General features: G+C 37.3%; 1 protein-coding gene and 1 gene segment (V, D, J or C); both read right to left on the minus strand.

The window, feature by feature from the left end:
• Positions 1-3,993: 3,993 nt before the first annotated feature.
• On the minus strand, positions 3,994-11,330 carry LOC146633793 (immunoglobulin lambda-1 light chain-like). 4 transcript variants are annotated; one of them, XM_085352512.1, is made up of 5 exons: positions 11,284-11,330; positions 11,055-11,189; positions 6,975-7,162; positions 5,050-5,083; positions 3,994-4,317 (listed from the first exon to the last, which is right to left on the minus strand). In XM_085352512.1, exons 1-5 carry the CDS (start codon positions 11,321-11,323, stop codon positions 3,995-3,997), a joined length of 720 nt encoding a protein of 239 aa, XP_085208638.1. In that variant the 5' UTR covers positions 11,324-11,330; the 3' UTR covers position 3,994. The 4 variants fall into 4 exon arrangements, with proteins under 4 accessions (XP_085208638.1, XP_085208639.1, XP_085208637.1 ...); XM_085352513.1 differs by lacking the exon at positions 6,975-7,162 and adding an exon at positions 8,567-8,577 and having other exon boundaries at positions 5,050-5,084; positions 10,879-11,189; XM_085352511.1 differs by lacking the exons at positions 11,055-11,189; positions 11,284-11,330 and adding exons at positions 9,388-9,512; positions 10,058-10,097 and having other exon boundaries at positions 5,050-5,088; positions 6,980-7,175.
• Positions 11,331-15,426: 4,096 nt separating this feature from the next.
• LOC146633794 (immunoglobulin lambda variable 3-21-like) lies at positions 15,427-15,884 on the minus strand. The segment is given in 2 exon segments: positions 15,427-15,761; positions 15,845-15,884. Coding segments are annotated over 2 exon segments (375 nt in total).
• Positions 15,885-17,079: the final 1,195 nt, after the last annotated feature.

The following is a 17,079-nucleotide window of genomic DNA, read 5'->3' on the forward strand; positions in this document are numbered from 1 at the left end:
ACTTACCTGCAATAGTAAAGAGGTTTGAAAAAAGATGAATATTAAATGAAACTGAATTTTCTTTGACTGTCAGTGAGGCATCATCTATTTTACACCTCCTTCTCTCTATTTCCAGGATGCACCTGCAGGCTTCTTGTCTGTATTTAGAGTTTTATGCAAATCAAGTGGTGAGATTCTAAGTGTCAAGTAAGAGGGGACTGTCTCCGACTGAAAACATTCTCAAATGTAAATTTATTTTCATATAAAAACGCTGCTTGACAGGCCTCATACTGTGAAAATATTTTTTGTTGACTTTAAGCCAGGCTAATACACAAAAATAAAGCAGGCAGTAGTATCTTGCCCAAGGATATTTGGCATTAAGACTGGAGCAGACAGGGATCAAACCACCAATCTTCTGATTAGTAGCTGACCTGATCTACTTCCTATAGGAGACATTGTTGTGTATGTCTAACAAATATTTAGGACTGCCTTCTTGCATTAACACAATTAGAAGCAGTCTGAATGATGCTGAAAAACCACTTCATGCATTTATTACTTCTATGAAGGACTACTGTAATTCATTATTATCAGGCAGCTCTAAAAGCTCCCTGAAAAGCCCTCAGCTGATCCAAAATGGATTTATTAGTACTGATAAGGGCTAGCGAGAGAGAGCATATTTCTCATATATTGTCTTACCTGTTAAATCCAAAATCAAATTTAAAATACTTCTACTTGCATACAAGGGCCGAACAATCGGGTCCTGTTTTTTTTTTAAAGACCTCCCAGCTTGCAGGCTTACTTGTGGTTCCTAGGGTATTTAAAAGTAGAATATGAGGCAGAGCCTTCAGCTTTCACGCCCCTGTTGAACCAGCTTCCAAATTGCTTTTGTTTGAAGTATAGGTAAACATGATTAAAAACTATGAAAACAAAACGAGACAAAATGCCTACAGTTTGATTAAAGAAAACTGATTAATGGAAAAATTATCTGTAAATTATCCGATTGTTCAGTGATGATGCGACGAATCCTACTTCCGGGCCTAAAGTAGTCTGCCTTTAATATGACTTTTGTGTTGTTAACATGTTTAATGTTTTGTATTTTCTTCTATTTGATCTCAAAAAGCTCCTAAAACAGTCAGTGATCCCTGTTGACCTCCCTCGGCTTTTATTACCACTAATCATTTATTTAAGCTCAGTTTTTAAAACCTTAGGATGTAACTACAGCCCAGCCCATGCAGCAGTATATGAATGACTAACCTCGTATTGTGGATGGATTATCTCAGTTGTTCTCCTGGCTGAAGTTTGGTCCTTTTACAGCATCCTGCCATGCGATTACATTTGTTCCTGACCACCGAGAACACTCACGTTAACTTTTATCGAGTGGAAAAAAGTTAGCTTGTTTATATTATGCTAACATAGCTGTGTCGCTAGCGGTCACATAGCACATCATTATATACCAGCTAGCCCAACTTCAGTAACCCTACAAACGTCACTGCTGTCTAGTTTTCTGTCTTCATTTATGCTGGAAGTGATAGCAGAGCTGTACGTTTTCATTTGTTTCCAAAACCCCGCAGTCAGGACATGCTATATTGTATTTAGATAGAAGCTAGCGAGCTAACTCTCTGCTAACTTCTAACTCCGTTAAATGTCATAAATTCCGTTTTCATGGATGCCTGGATGTTAAACTCAATTGTTACACCTGGTAGAGCAGAACGCTGATCATTTTATTAAAGATGAAAAACTTTAGACAGTTTTTCAACTCTCAGTAATGCCATAGTGATCATTTGATATATGGACCTGGAGCGGAGTTTAGGCCCAGACACGGCCAGTGACGTCAGACTGAACAATCGGATACCAAGGCCTTCAGAAACAAAAAGGTTATAACACAAAGTAGATTAAAACAGCTGAGGATGATTGGCATTCTAAGTGGGCGACACATACATAAATAGGCTTGTGTATTTATTTCCTGTTTGTCTTACTTCTTTGCCGCGTCCTCCCTCATGATGTTTAAAGAAAATGAAAAGTTAAAAAAAAGAAAACAAAGGAGAAAATTTCAGATAAAAAAAAGCATTGTCACGGACGGTGTGGCAGACCGTGGGGGATGTGGGAAGGAGGACCCAGGCGCGGAGCTCTGTGTGTAAATAGTGCGTTTATTTACAGTGTATGGAAAAAACAACAATAAATCCCCGTGCTCTCCCCTGACTCCTGTGTCACGTCCTCCGTGAAAAGTCCGTGTCCGCTCCCGTGTCTCAGCGCTCCCCGTGCTGGCTGCTGTCTGGTGCTCCACACCTCTTCTGGGGAAAACAATAGAGGCAGCCGTCAGGACACAATACTATAGCAGGCATGCACTCAAGGACTAAACCAAAACTGTATGACTAACGTGGAGTCTCATGCAATGATCCCGCGTCGGTGGGAGCTCCATCGGTCTCTTAAATAGCTCCCTCGACGAGCCTGATCAGCAGCAGGTGTGTGTGGGGCTTCAGGTGTGGCCAATCCTCTAGCAGGACCACACCCATCAGGCCTGCAGGTGCTTGACATCCACACACATATACACACACATACACACACCCTGCCTACACATAAAATAAGTGGAACACCGAAAAGAAGCATAGAATAACAAATACATATACATAACACAATATAATTCATAACTGCTCGGGGACCCTGACAAGCATTCTGAAGTTCATTAACAAGAGATGTCATAAGTGCAGAAATTCAGCTTCAGCTTTATGTAGATTATTCTTGGATATTAAAGTTAATGAGCAACTTTTGGGGAACTTTTCTTACTTTTCTTTTTTAATTGCCAAACCATTTGGTGACATGCAGCAAATCAAATGTCAGAAAATAAAGAATGCATTTGTTGTTTTTAAATCAGCAGTGCTTTTGGCTGCTACTGAAATCACAAGGTGTGGCCTAGCAATGAGCTCTGCTTGTTAGACTTGGCAGACTTTGATGCTGCATGTCCTTACTCACAAAACCCCCAAAGGGATTAATGTGACGTCTAAAAGACAGTTGATGGTGACTTAAAAGAAAAGGAAATAATAAACAGCTTTGTGTTTGAATTGCCCACATAGAGAAAAGCAATAAGATGCAACAATAAAAAGAAACCATAAAAGTCCTGAAAAAATACATAAAATAATGACAAAAATTTCAAAAGTCAAAAAACTTCCAAAGCAAACCTGCATATGGCAGTGGGTCAGGTTATATAAGTTAAGTCAGACAGATATAAATAGACATGGGCTTTATTATTACTACACTGGGGAGATTCACTTGTTACAGCAGCACAAAGGTCAGGAAGAAAAAGTGATAAGAAAAAGCACAGCAATGGACTTTCTTTAGTCTTTTTAATCAATACATAAAGGTAAGTTTGTACCAATGAAAGAGTATTCAGTTGACTGTTTCTGAATAACCAAATTTTAGTAATAAAACATTTCCAGTAAGCAGCTTCCATTTTATTTTACAGAGAGCTGGTACATCTTAATTTGCATGTGTAGTTATAAATAAAATGCTGAGACCTGCAGGTGCATACAAGGCAGGAAGAGAGGGAGGAGTTGAGAGTTGACGCATCACTAACTGAGTGTGAAGATTTATCTGTAATTCTCGAACCAACATTTCAAACCAGTGACACTGTTTCTCTCTGTACTCAGGTAAAATTATGAAGTGATGCTCTCTAGTGTACAAATGCCTCACAGCATGCATTTCAGAATGTCTTTATGTTTTATTTATAACGAAAAACATTAAAAAAATTATGTGCTTATAAATGGATCGTTTTGTGCCCCTCAGTGAAACGGTGAAATAATTTTTTTTATTTTAGAACAAGGAAACAGTGATTTTTAAACCGATGCTTTTATTGATTTAATGCATAACAACTGCAAATATCTGTTCATGAAAATGCAAATGAACAAATGATGTGAACCTTTTTCTTTATTCTGATTTCTAAAATATCAGCTTTGCAATAAGCAAACAGCACAAACAGTGAAAAAGCTGAATTTAAATGCATTAAAATTCTGATCCTCGACTATTCAGTGGGACATTCTGACTTCTTGATGGTTTTCTCTGAAGTCTGTGAGCCCAAAGACACTTTACATGTATAAACCTTATCCATGTTCCAGTCTGATGTCTGGATGGTCAGAGAGCTGCTGATTTGGTAAGTCTGGTCTGGTCTCTGAACAGCAGTGCTGGTAGAGATCCCACTGCTCACTGGACTCCCAGCAGCCAACCAGCTCACATCTGCAAAAGGCACAGACTGACTGGACAGACAGACCAGAGAAGCTGTGTTGGACTGGAGCTCAGCACTGGACGGAGGGAAGACTGTCAGGACAGGAGGAGGGAGGCTGGAGCCTGAAAATACATGAAGAACATTCAGGAAATTGAAAAATCAAAGGAAATGTAATTAAATAATGAACACAGAAGAAATCAAGACATCAATAAGAGTCAATATGGAATAAACATAATATTTGTTATGAACTTAGAAGAAAATAATACTAATGTGATTTGGAAAAATATACAGACATAACAACCCAACATATCAATTGATTTTCTTTTTAAGTTTTCCTAAAATAAAACTAGTTACTCTTTAACTTTTCATGTAAGATGTCGTGAATTTAATTCTGGAGGTTTCTGCATAACATGTCAGTTACTGTGAGCAATTTTCTTTCATTAAAAAAAACAAACTGTACAGCCCGTTTCTAATCATTTAAAATTAATTTTTAACTTTAGTAACACTGTTAACTACTACTGAAGAAAAAGAAAACAATCTTATATATGTTTTTGAAATGCCAACCCCAATATTAAATAAAAACACTATGAGAATAATAAGAACAGACGATATCATATTTCACATAATGTTTAGTGAACAACATTTATATAAAAATAGACAAATTTGGTTTGACACCTTTTCAATTTTTTTAATATAAAGAATTCATGTCTCCTGCACATACAACAACCTCAAACTATTTCATGTTGTATAAAATCATAAAAATGATGCTGAACAAGAAATATATTGAACTAAGTAGTCATCAGCAGATTTTTGCAAAATCTCTCTTGTTTTATAATCAGTTTAAAAGTACTTACTTGTCACAACCAGCTTGGTGCCTTGTCCGAATACCACAGTGATTCAGTTTGTATACATGGCTGTACAAAAACCTCCTGACTGTCACTGATGAGGGGAGAGGAACTGAAACATCCTGTAGAGACCAACTTTCACTGTCAACATCTCATTCACTTCATCTGTTTGTATTTTATAACTGCATTTCTCTGTGTGTAGTCATGTTTATTCCTTCTTGTCACTTGTTTTGTGTAAGACTTAATTAAGTACTCATTACTGATCTGAATTAAACAGAGATTCACTGTCTCTTAATGAGATTTTGTTTAGTCTGGTTCACTATGACGGCGCATTTTTGGTAGAGTCTTCCCATGTCTGACAGGAACAGTCTCTGAATGATTGATAATAGACTTGAAATCAGTGTTTTTTCGGGATTTAGATATTAGTCTGTCTGAGCAGAATCCTGCTGAAAATGCAGTTGACCTGTGAGAATGATGAAATCTCAGAAATGAGGAGAAGAACCAGGAACCTGTTTGTACCAGCCGACATAAAAGCTTTCAGCTTTTTTAATGTTGTATTTGAGCAGGTTAACGGTTAAAAAAAAAGGATTTTAAAAAATGAGTAATCCAATGTTTAATAAGACATTATGTGGAGGTTGTATGTTACTCTGCATTTTCTTGATTGGACTATACTCAAGTGAATAAGTCTAAGAAAGCATATGTACTGCCAAGAGGTTTGTAACACATTGTGATAAGTACAGTCTTCTATTTCTGCGAACTTGATAGTTAAATGATAATTAATGTTTGATGAGGACGTAGAGTTGAATCTTTCTGAGGAGAATCTTATTTTAAAGCTTTTGAGCTGTCAGAATGGAGAAATCTTAGAACATACAGATGATCTTCTCTAGGAACTTGTTTATACAGCTAATAGAATTCCTATTATCTCTCTCAATGTCGCAGTTGAAAACAGCTTGTTGAAAACTTTGTACTTAAGTACAGTAAGTATTTGTACTTGGTTACTTCCCACCTCTGGGGACAGAAACCTGTTCCAACGCCAAGTGAGCTGCCAGAATGACAAACTGAGGAACCCCTCCAGGAACTTGTTTAGACCATCTAACATAATTGAACCATATTGCAGCTGAGAACAACTTCCTGACCTGGAGAAACCTTGTGGACAGCAGGTATCTGGATAAACACTTCCGCTGCATTAACATGTGCCAACAAACACAGAAAGAACATGTGTGAAATGTCTTTCTCCAAAACGATGGGCTATGAAACAGATGAGAAGAACGTCTTACACTTTAGAGAAGTGATGAGAGAGCAGACAATCCCCAGCATGTTGTCAGTGTGAGGTGTAAACATCCTTTACTATTCAGCTGAGATGTGAAAACAATTGTAGTGAGAAGAGAAGCAACAGATAAAATGCAATTTAGCTGCATTTTTATTTCATATGAAACATTTTTAAACCTCATTATGCAACTTTATCAGTATCTGTTTAGGTTGATTAATGTCATTTACTGCAGCTAGAATGTGACAGTTATCAGAGTTTTAGGAAACCGTTTGTCAAATTGCTGTTATTTAAAAACACACACACATAATAGGTTTAATTGTGTTAGATGCACATAATTTAAAATGCACATAATTGTGTACATATATATGGCAATTTGTGTTGATGGTGGTCATTATATTCCTCGATATTTTATACTTTCAGTGATGAATGTAAAAATCAAAACAAGTAATTCAGTATTTATTAGCAGACTGTCTGAAGTTGTTGAGTTTTCATTGATGAACATTAAAATAAAAAATAAAAAATAACAATAAACACGCTATTTGAAGGTGGTGGGTTTACACTGAGTTTGCTGAATGGGTCTTTTGTCAGCATGTGGAAAAAAGAGCATCAAAAAGCAGAAGTAACAGTGAGGAGGTTTTTGTCACAGTGTAAATCACTGTGATACATGCTCATTAACAGAGCTGTCCCATGTCTTACAGTAATAAACTGCAGAGTCTCCCTCCTCCACATTGTTGATGATCAAACGATAATCTTTTGTTGACTGATGAGTGGATGTGAATTTTGGAGCAGAGAACCCAGAACCATAGTATGGAGAACTCCAGCTATGATAAAACCTCAGTACATACTGAGGAACTCCTCCTGGAATCTGTTTATACCAAAAGACAGTGTTAGTAACAGTCCCCAGGTTACAGTCCATGGTGGCTGTCTCTCCTTTCCTCACTGATAAAACAGGAGGTTTCTGTGTCAGCACCGTCACACCACTCACACCTGCAAACAACATGAAGACATGGAGTCAAGAGAAACACAAGCACATATGAATCCAACAAATAACTACTAATCTGAAGTATAAATGAGTTTCCATACATGTTAGAGCAGTGATGAGAGCACAGAGAGTCACCAGCATGTTGTCACTGTGTGTTGAGACCTGTGACCTAGAAAGAGATTGCTCTTCTTCTGTAGGAGGAGAGGAGGTGTGAACCGTTAAATATGTGACAGAAACTCAGAGAGACTGACAGGAGGAGGAGCTAAATCTGCGTAGTTTGCGATGTTTGGGTAATTTATGTTCAGTGGAGGGTAATTCTGCTTTTGTATTAATAAATATTGGTGATTGTGATGTCTCCCTCCTCTCCCTTAAAATTGTGCTGCTGCATTTTATTATGAAAAATTGTTTGCTATGTCTCCTGGGTGAGGTGTTCCAGGCATGTCTGACTGGGAGGATTCCCCGGTGCAGATCCCGGATATGCATATCTCTCGGCTGGCCTCAGAACACCTTGATGTTCCCCCAGAGAAGCTGGAGGAGGTCTGGGATCCTCTGCTTAGGCTGCTGCCCCTGAGACCCGGCCCTGGATAAGTGGAAGAAGATGTATGTATGGAAGGATGGTTGCTATGTCCTTCAGGTTTATTACTGATGCTTTTACCATTACCAGTTTTTATGTTTGGACAAAAAAAAAAGATCAGAATCCCGCTAACCCTTACAGTTACCTGTTATAATTACATAATCAACAACCTTGAAATGTATGAACTTCTCTGGAAATTCACATGAAACTGGAGTGTTTAGGATTAGGAGAACATTTGATAAAATGTTACGCCATTTATGAACATTGAACAACTGAATAAAGAGTTCAAAAAAGAGAATAATTTTAGTACTAGAACTGTGTGGGCGCCTTTTTCGTTGCAAACTTGAGCCACATGAGTTTTGTGGTATTTCTCACAAATGAAATCACTGTGATACAGGCGTTTTGATATAGTTCCCCTGATTCACAAAAACAAATACTAGTGTCGCTCATCTACATCTTGAGAGTTAAACACAACAATTAGAGGACTGACTAATTTGCGTTTACCAAAACATTTTGGTTTTAGACACTCAAATTCATTTTTGTATTCATTTGTTTTGTTCTACAATTAATGGTTGGAAATGTTAACTCTTCAGAATTCATAAAAGCTGTAGTGTCACTCAGTGTGTTTTGTTTGTTTTTTGTCTCAGTATTCATGATTGTGTTATGTTCTACTCAATAGAGTCTATGTTTCAGTGCAGTACAATGCTTACCCTCCTCCTTTTAACTCTAAATCCACATCTAATGATGATGCAGAATTTAGTCAGTCTGAGGAGAATCCTGTTACAAAGTAAAGTGAATTGTCCTCATTGAAAAACTCTCCATCAGCTCCATCAGAGACTTGAATCATTACAGGCAGTTCCTTGAACAATTTTAGTTCAAATGCAAATGGCCTTATCGTCACACATCACACATTTTCTTCTTTTCTTACATTTAATGATGCTGAATCTATGTTTATAACTATTTAAGAGTTGAGTCTGGTGTCTAAATTTATATTACTTATACGTACATGCATAAAATGTAGGTCTGCTTTTTGTATATGATTTTGCATATGAGTAGTTATTGGCTGACAGCTGGGATAGGCTCCAGCGCCCCCCGCGACCCTGAAAAGGATAAGCGGAAGTGAATGGATGGATGGATGAATATGGATTTTCCCCAGTTTGCTTTGTTCATGATTTCAATGATAAATATTTTAAAAAAAAAGAACAAACAAATAACACACTATTTGAAGGTTTGTTTGTTAGAGGTGTCTTTTACCAGGTTGTGAAAGAGTCTTAAAACGCAGAAGTATCTGTGTGGAGGTTTTGTCACAGTGTGAATCCCTGTGATACTCCACTGTTAGCAGAGCTGTCCCATGTCTTACAGTAATAGACTGTGAGTCTCCTGTCTCTGCCTGATTAATTATGAACTAGGAATCAATGTTTGATGAGGATTTAGAGTTGAATCCGTCAGAGGAGAATCCTGTTCCAAATTCAAGTGAGCTGCCAGAATAGTGAAAACTTTCTGAGGAACCCCTCCAGGAACTTGTTTATACCATCTAACAGAATTCCTATCATATCTCTCTATGTTACAGTTGAGAACAGCTTGTTGACCTGGAGAAACTGTGTGGACAGCAGGTGTTTGGGTCAACACGATCACTGCATCAACATCTGCCAGGAAACACACACAAAAACATGAATGAATAGAACAGAATAGAATAGAATTCAACTTTATTGTCATTGCACATGCACAGGTACAGGGCAACGAAATGCAGTTTGCATCCATCCAGAAGTGCTTTAGTGATATAGACATATTACAATATATATTAGCAATAATATAGATATGTAAGTATATTACAGAAATGGGTCTATTATGGTATGTTATAATGTACACGGTATGAAGTATGTTGTGAAGGTGAGGGTGTGGATAATTTCTACAGAGGCTATATAAAGTGCTAGTGGTTGTGAGTGGTGGTTCAGTCCATGTTATTATTGTGTGTTTGAGGGTACGGTTGTCCATTGTGGGTGTGTGTATGTTCAGTCCATGAGTTTAACGTGGGTCAGATGTCAGGAGGCAGAGTTCAGGAGTCTGACAGCTGTGGGGAAGAAGCTGTTCCGGTACCTGGTGGTCTTAGTAAAGAAATTTACTAAATTCACTTCTGACAACTTGAAAAGTTTACCTCCAAAAATATACACCCTAAAACAGAAGATCTTACATGTTAGAGCAGTGATGAGAGTGCACAGGATCCACAGCATGCTGTCAGTGTGAGGTGTAAATGATCTTTACTGTTCAGCTGAGATGCGAGTGGGATTGTAGTGAGAAGTGAAGCGATACTGACAGTTAAAGACACAGAGGAGAGGCAAACCAAAGGAGGAGGTGTCAGGGCTCTGCAGGCGGAGAGGATGATCCAATCCAAACGCAGGACTCAGACATTAACTTGAAACTCAAAAACCTCAACTTTATTGCTGGTATGAAAACAAAACATGAAGTGAACATGGAATATGGAGAACCGAAACACACAGGCATAATCTGATGGTACGACGCGACACTGACACAGAGAAACACAGGGCTTAAATACACAGACGGCAGTAATCAAGGGATGAGAGACAGGAGGGGAACACACCTGGGAGAAATCACAGCTGACAAGACAGGGGAAACGTAAACTGAGCACACTCACATACGACACAGACCTTCACAATAAAACAGGAAACTCAGACACATGGAACCAGACAAGACATTGAACTAAACAGACAGATTCACAAACAGACGGGGTGAAACCATAGACAGACAGATACAGACGCAGACTCAGAATAATATCTCTATATTCCTCTGCTTGCTTTATTCATATTTTCAATGATGAATATTAAAATTAATTTAAAAAACAAAACAAATAACACAGTATTTGGAAGTGGTGGGGTTTCAGTGTGTTTCTCGGATGTGTCTTTTTTTCAGCATGTGAAAAAGCATCAAAAAGCAGAAGTATCTGTGAGGAGGTTTTTGTCACAGTGTGAATCACTGTGATACCCCACTGGTAGCAGAGCTGTCCCATGTCTGACAGTAATAGACTGCAGAGTCTCCCTCCTCCACATTCTTGATGATCAAACGATAATCTGTTGTTGACTGATGAGTGGATGTGAATTTAGGAGCAGAGAATCCAGAGCCATAGTCTGGAGAACCCCAGCTATGATGCATCCTCAGCACGTACTGAGGACTTCCTCCTGGAATCTGTTTATACCAGGCAGCAGCATAGTTAGTAACAGTCCCCAGGTTACAGTCCATGGTGGCTGTCTCTCCTTTCCTCACTGATAAAACAGGTTTCTGTGTCAGCACCGTCACACCACTCACACCTGCAAACAACCAGAACACATGGAGTTAAGACAAACACACTGACATTTAACTCTAACATGAAGTCTTTTCTTCAGTATATTCAAGACACTTTACATGTTAGAGCAGTGATGAGAGCACAGAGAATCACCAGCATGTTGTCAGTGTGGGCTAAGAACTGAGTGGAGAGATGATGGTGGAAGAGCTATTTAATACCACTAACAGGAGGAGGAGCATTTGATTTTTTTTCTTTCTCTTGTCTGTGCTATTAATATTATTATTATTGGTGTTGGTAATGTCTTGTGCATTTACCCTCGCCTGTGGCAACATCATCATCTTCCATTCTTTTTAATAAATTTGTTTGTTTGTTTTGTATTTTTGAATGGTGACTTTCTCCATATCCTAAATGTGGCAGGATTTTGGTTTGTTATATTTTATACTTTAACTTGTATTTTGTTTAAAAAATTACAATTAGATTTACATTTTCTGAAGCAACATGAAGTTTAGAATTTCAACTTCAACTCTGTATTTTATTCTCTGACACGCCTGGCTTTGCACAAATCATCTAATTAAGTAACTAAATGTCTGTAAATGAGAATGGCCTGTTTATAAATGTGATGTATAAAAACAGTTTATCATGATTTTTGAAACCAGTTTCCAGCTTGAAATTCCCACGTTGTGATAAACCATTAAGATGCAGCAGTTAAAAGAAAATGTATGATAAAATTAACATAATTATGTCAAAACTTTCAAAAATACCAAATAAAAAGCAGAAAACGTTCAATCCCTAATGGTGGCACGTTTTCCTGCTCTTTGTTTTCCTAGTTTTGTTTTCTTTCTTCCTGGCCACTCTTTGTTTTGTATTTTGTTTGAGTGCAGCATTTTCAGTCTCCTGTGCCCTGCATTTGGGTCCAATACCTGCCTGCCACACAGCGGTTACATTACAGTATGAGAGCTGGAGGAGATGCTCTTCTTAGATTAGCTGAAACTTTATCCCTCGGATGGGTTCCTCCAGGAAATTCAATTCTTGTAAGTTACCTTGTCACGAACAATCAGTTTGATAAAAATTAAAACTTGCTAAATAAAAACTAATAGATACATTTAAAAGATAGAACATTTCTGATTGATCATATTTAAATTTGATTATTTTTAATTATATTCCAAAGAGCCTTTAACAAGTGCAAAATTTCAGCTTCAGCACTGTGTAGGCGTGCTCTCTGTATTTCAGAATTTTGGAGACAGATTTTTTCTGACTTTTTTCTGTGAAAACATTTGGTGACATGCTACCACAGCCAGAAGCTCTCCATGTTTGATTTTTTTTTTAATAAAAAAATAAAAATAAGTACAGACTTTATTTAGACTTTCTTGACAATACATAAAGTTTTGTTTGATCAAAATAAAACAGTTTCTGAATGACCAAATGACAGCAACTGAAACATTTTCAGTAAGCAGTTCATATTGTACGATCAGTTTATTTGACAGAGAACTGATAACGTGAGGTTATGAATGAGATACTAAGACCTGCAGGTGCATGCTGGGCAGGAAGAGAGGGAGAAGTTTAAAGGTGATGAGTAATTTTCTTTCTTTTAAAAAAAAATGTTTGGCCAGTTTCTTATTACTTTTAAAGTTTTAAAGTTTACTTTTAACTTTAGTAACACTGTTAACCAGTGGTCCCCAACCTTTTTTGCTCCACGGACCGGTTTATGCCTGACAATATTTTCACGGACCGGCCTTTAAGGTGTCGCGGATAAATACAACAAAATAAAACTAGTACCGGTACCGAAAAAAAGAAGATTTATTCATAACACACGTGAAAAGACCCAGGAAAGCCGAGTAAACGATAAAAACAATAACAAAATAACGCTGAAAACCGATAAAAACTCTGAAAACCATACATTTCACACCCAAGCCTCAACTCTCACGGCCCGGTACCAAACGACTTACGGACCAGTACCGGTCCGAGGCCCGGGGGTTGGGGACCGCTGCTGTTAACTACTATTGAAGAAATATAAAACAGGCCTACCTATCTTATTTTAATTTATGCCAACCTCAACACAAATTAAAATATTATGAAAACAATAAGAGCGATCAACAACATATTTCACATCATTTTAGTGAACAACATTTATATAAAAATATACACATTTGGTTTGACACCTTTTCGCACAATTTTAATATAACGGATTCATGTCTCCTGTACATACGACAACTTGAAACTATTTTAGATTGTGCAGATTTTCAGGTCATCAGGTCAGATGATTACCTGGGCCATTGTAGAAACTTTATCTTCCTTCTCTGAAACCAGTTGTGAGTTTCCTTGGCTGCATTTAGTATAATTGTCTTGCTGAAATGTCCACGCTCTTCATCTTCAATGTCCTGACAGATGGCAGCATATTTTTTTATCAAGATTGTCTCTGTGCATTTTCCACTCATCCTTCCTTCAGTTATATGACATATGCCAGCTGTATGCTGAAAAACAGCACCACACAATGATGTTTCCACCTCCAATCTTCACTGTGTTGGAGGTGATTTGCAGTGGATTTTGGCTTCCAAGCATGGTGTCTATTGTGCCATCCGAAGAATTACATTTTATGAAAATTTGTATCTCATCTGACAAGACTGTATATCTCCCAGTATGGTGATCTCTCAGGCATGTCTAAATGTTGTTCAGCAAACTTTAAATGCACTTCAACATGATTTTTCTTCAGCAATGAAGTTTTGCATACAGGCTATAGTTTGAAAAATTGAGTGCATTACTGATTGTTTTCTTTTCTTTCTGTAGCTCTCTACAGATGGTCCTTGGATTCTTTTCACTCTGTCTGAACTCTTTCAGGGACCACCTGGTTGTCACCGGTTATGGTGAAATGATTGTCTTTCCACGTCCAGATTATGACCCCAACTGTGCCAATGCTGTCAGTATGTTTCGCAACAATAAGGTTGCAAGCATTGTGAGAGAGCTCAGTGGTTTTACCATCATGAGATGTTTCTTGTTTCACAGCTTGGTAAATTAGACACCTTTTTCTAGACCGTCAGTTGGGAATGAACCAGCTGGTATAAAAAGTGCACAAAGTGGCAAGATTACGTTCAAATTACTCATAGATATGACTTTCCATGCATTTTTTGCACCTCATTTTCTTCATATGTTCAAAACTTTCCCCAAAAATTTCTCCTTCTTACACATAATTAACAGAGGTTATAAATACAAGTGACCTCCCCGCCACAAAATAAATGAATAAATAATAATAATAAATTAAATTAAATCAATAAATAAAAATGAATATAAAATAACAACAACAACAAAACATATAACCATATGAAAACATGAATCATCAGAAAATCTTTTTCAGTTAAAAGTACTTGTTACAGTCAGCTTGGTACCGAATACCACAGTGACTCAGTTTGTATACATGGCTTTACAAAACGGCACCAATAAGGCATGAGGAATTGCAACATCCTCTTCAGGCCAAATTTCACTACCAACATCTCATTTCCTTAAATGATATTTCAAAACACTGCTTATGTGTTTCAAACAATTTCTGTCTCTTTAGACATTTTTTTCTCCTCTGTGTCATTAGTTGCTTTCCTGAAGATTTTATGGTTTTGCCTGATTAATACTAGGAATACATAAGCACTGCAGTGTATCTCATTCAGATTTTTGTCAGTCTGAATCACTGTGATACAACTTCACTAGAATAGGTGTAGTACAAAGAGTCGACAGTTCTGTCCCGTCAGTAATGAAATAGTATTAGCTGTTCTAGGATTTAAAGCTCTGAATCTGTCTGAGCAAAATCCAGTGGCAAAGATGGTAAGATTACTGAATGGTAAGTTAATAAACTAAGTAACTGCTGCAGGAATTTTAAAAAAAAAAAACATGTTTTTTTCCTTTATTCTGAGTGCTTTCAAAGTGTACTGTGAAAAATAGTAGGCACAAACTGAAATCCTGGATTTCATGGCAGTGATGTTCATGATATGATATTTAGAAGTTTGTTGATGTCGTCAGTATGAGTATTTGCATGCATGTAGCTCTATGAAAAGTAAATATACCCTAAGGTGAAAGAGTAAATGGGATTTACTGAGTACTATTATTCTTACTGCAGATGGAATGCAACTGTTATCTCTATAAAGCTTACTGAAATTAGCGTCTATTCAAAACTTGATTAAGGACGAAAACATGCGTGTAAAAGAGTTGTGAGTGTGCAGTATGTGAAAGAGTCCCCAAAAGCAGAAGTATCTGTGTGGAGGTTTTTGTCACAGTGTAAATCACTGTGATACGAACTCATTAACAGAGCTGTCATATGTCTGACAGTGATAGACTGCAGAGTCTCCCTCCTCCACATTGTTGATGATCAAACGATAATCTGTTGTTGACTGATGAGTGGATGTAAATTTTGGAGCAGAGAACCCAGAACCATAGCTTGGAGAACTCCAGGTATGATACATCCTCAGCACATACTGAGGAACTCCTCCTGGAATCTGTTTATACCAGCGCGCCTCACTATTAGTAACAGTCCCCAGGTTACAGTCCATAGTGACTGCCTCTCCTTTGCTCACTGATAAAACAGGTTTCTGTGTCAGCACCGTCACGCCACTCACACCTGAAAATGATAAGAAGAGAAACCCACTGAAATATCAATCCAACAAATAACAACTAATCTGAAGTATAAATGAGGATCTATACATGTCAGAGCAGTGATGAGAGCACAGAGAGTCACCAGCATGTTGTCACCGTGTGCTGAGAATGGACTTGTAACTTGGAAAGAAATTTCACTGCCTCTGTAGGATGATTAGAGGAGGTGTGAACCATTAAATATGTCACTGAAACTGAGAGACTGACAGAAGGAGGAGCTTTGGGTAAACCTGCATACTTTGTGATATTGTCTTGAGTGGAGGCTAACTTATTTTTTCATTTAGAATTTGGGTGTTACTGATGTCTCCCTTCCCCTAAATATTACATTAAACTGTAGGTTTAATTGTAATATTTATCATAATTGTAAAGTGTCTGTCTATCTATCTATCAGTAACAGCAGAAATTAAACTGAATAATTACAAAAATGGGAGTTTATCCAGTTTTTCCAGTACACACTGCAAACTTATACACAGTCAGCAAGTGGACCTAAGGCTGCTTAGTAAAGAGGTCTTTGACACAAAGTAAAGCACTGTGGTACAGGTCTTTTAATATGCTTCCCCTTGTTCTTAAAAAAAAAGCAAGTAAGCCATTTTTTATTTGAGAAAAATCTGAAAAATTTGTTGGAGGGTTTTGACTGTGAAAGATATTACTGCAACCTGATGAACACCTCCTGGAAATATGAGTGACCACTAATACTAACAGTATCTCTAGTCAGATCTTAGAATTGGTGATTAATTTTTGTTTAATTCTGTCTTATTATTAAATGTAATTTAGAGCATGTTAAATGCATGTTAAAATAATAATATGATATATTGGGTCATGATTGAAAAAAAGATGATGTGCACAGCTGAAGCTCTTCTACTCCGTTTTATATTTAACGAGAAAAAATAAAAATATTACTTGATGACTACGGCTGTGAAAACTGACTAGTTAAAACAGAAAGCTGACAGTTCTTCATTTACATATATCTATAAATAGTAGATGAACTCATGCAGGTGCATCCGGGGAAAGAAGAGAAGAGAGAGAAAGGTGATGGTTCACTGACTGAGGATGCAAATTAATGCAGGGTAGAAACAACATGTCATCTTAGTGTCACTGTGACCTTTTGTATGTTTATCTAAACTTAGGAAGCACTGCTCACTGGTGTGCAGCGATTGTACATTACGCTGTGACAAACAACACATACTTAAGCCTTTTCTGGCAAAAATAAGATGAAAACAACAAAAGCAAGAAAGAAAGAAGTATGAGTACAGTTTAAATGAACAACACTTTAATTAACGTTTTTT

This window comes from Diplotaxodon limnothrissa, linkage group LG4 (genome assembly GCF_057381915.1).
Source record: "Diplotaxodon limnothrissa isolate DT_005_m linkage group LG4, D_limnothrissa_male_GT1.1, whole genome shotgun sequence".
Taxonomy (NCBI): domain Eukaryota; kingdom Metazoa; phylum Chordata; class Actinopteri; order Cichliformes; family Cichlidae; genus Diplotaxodon; species Diplotaxodon limnothrissa.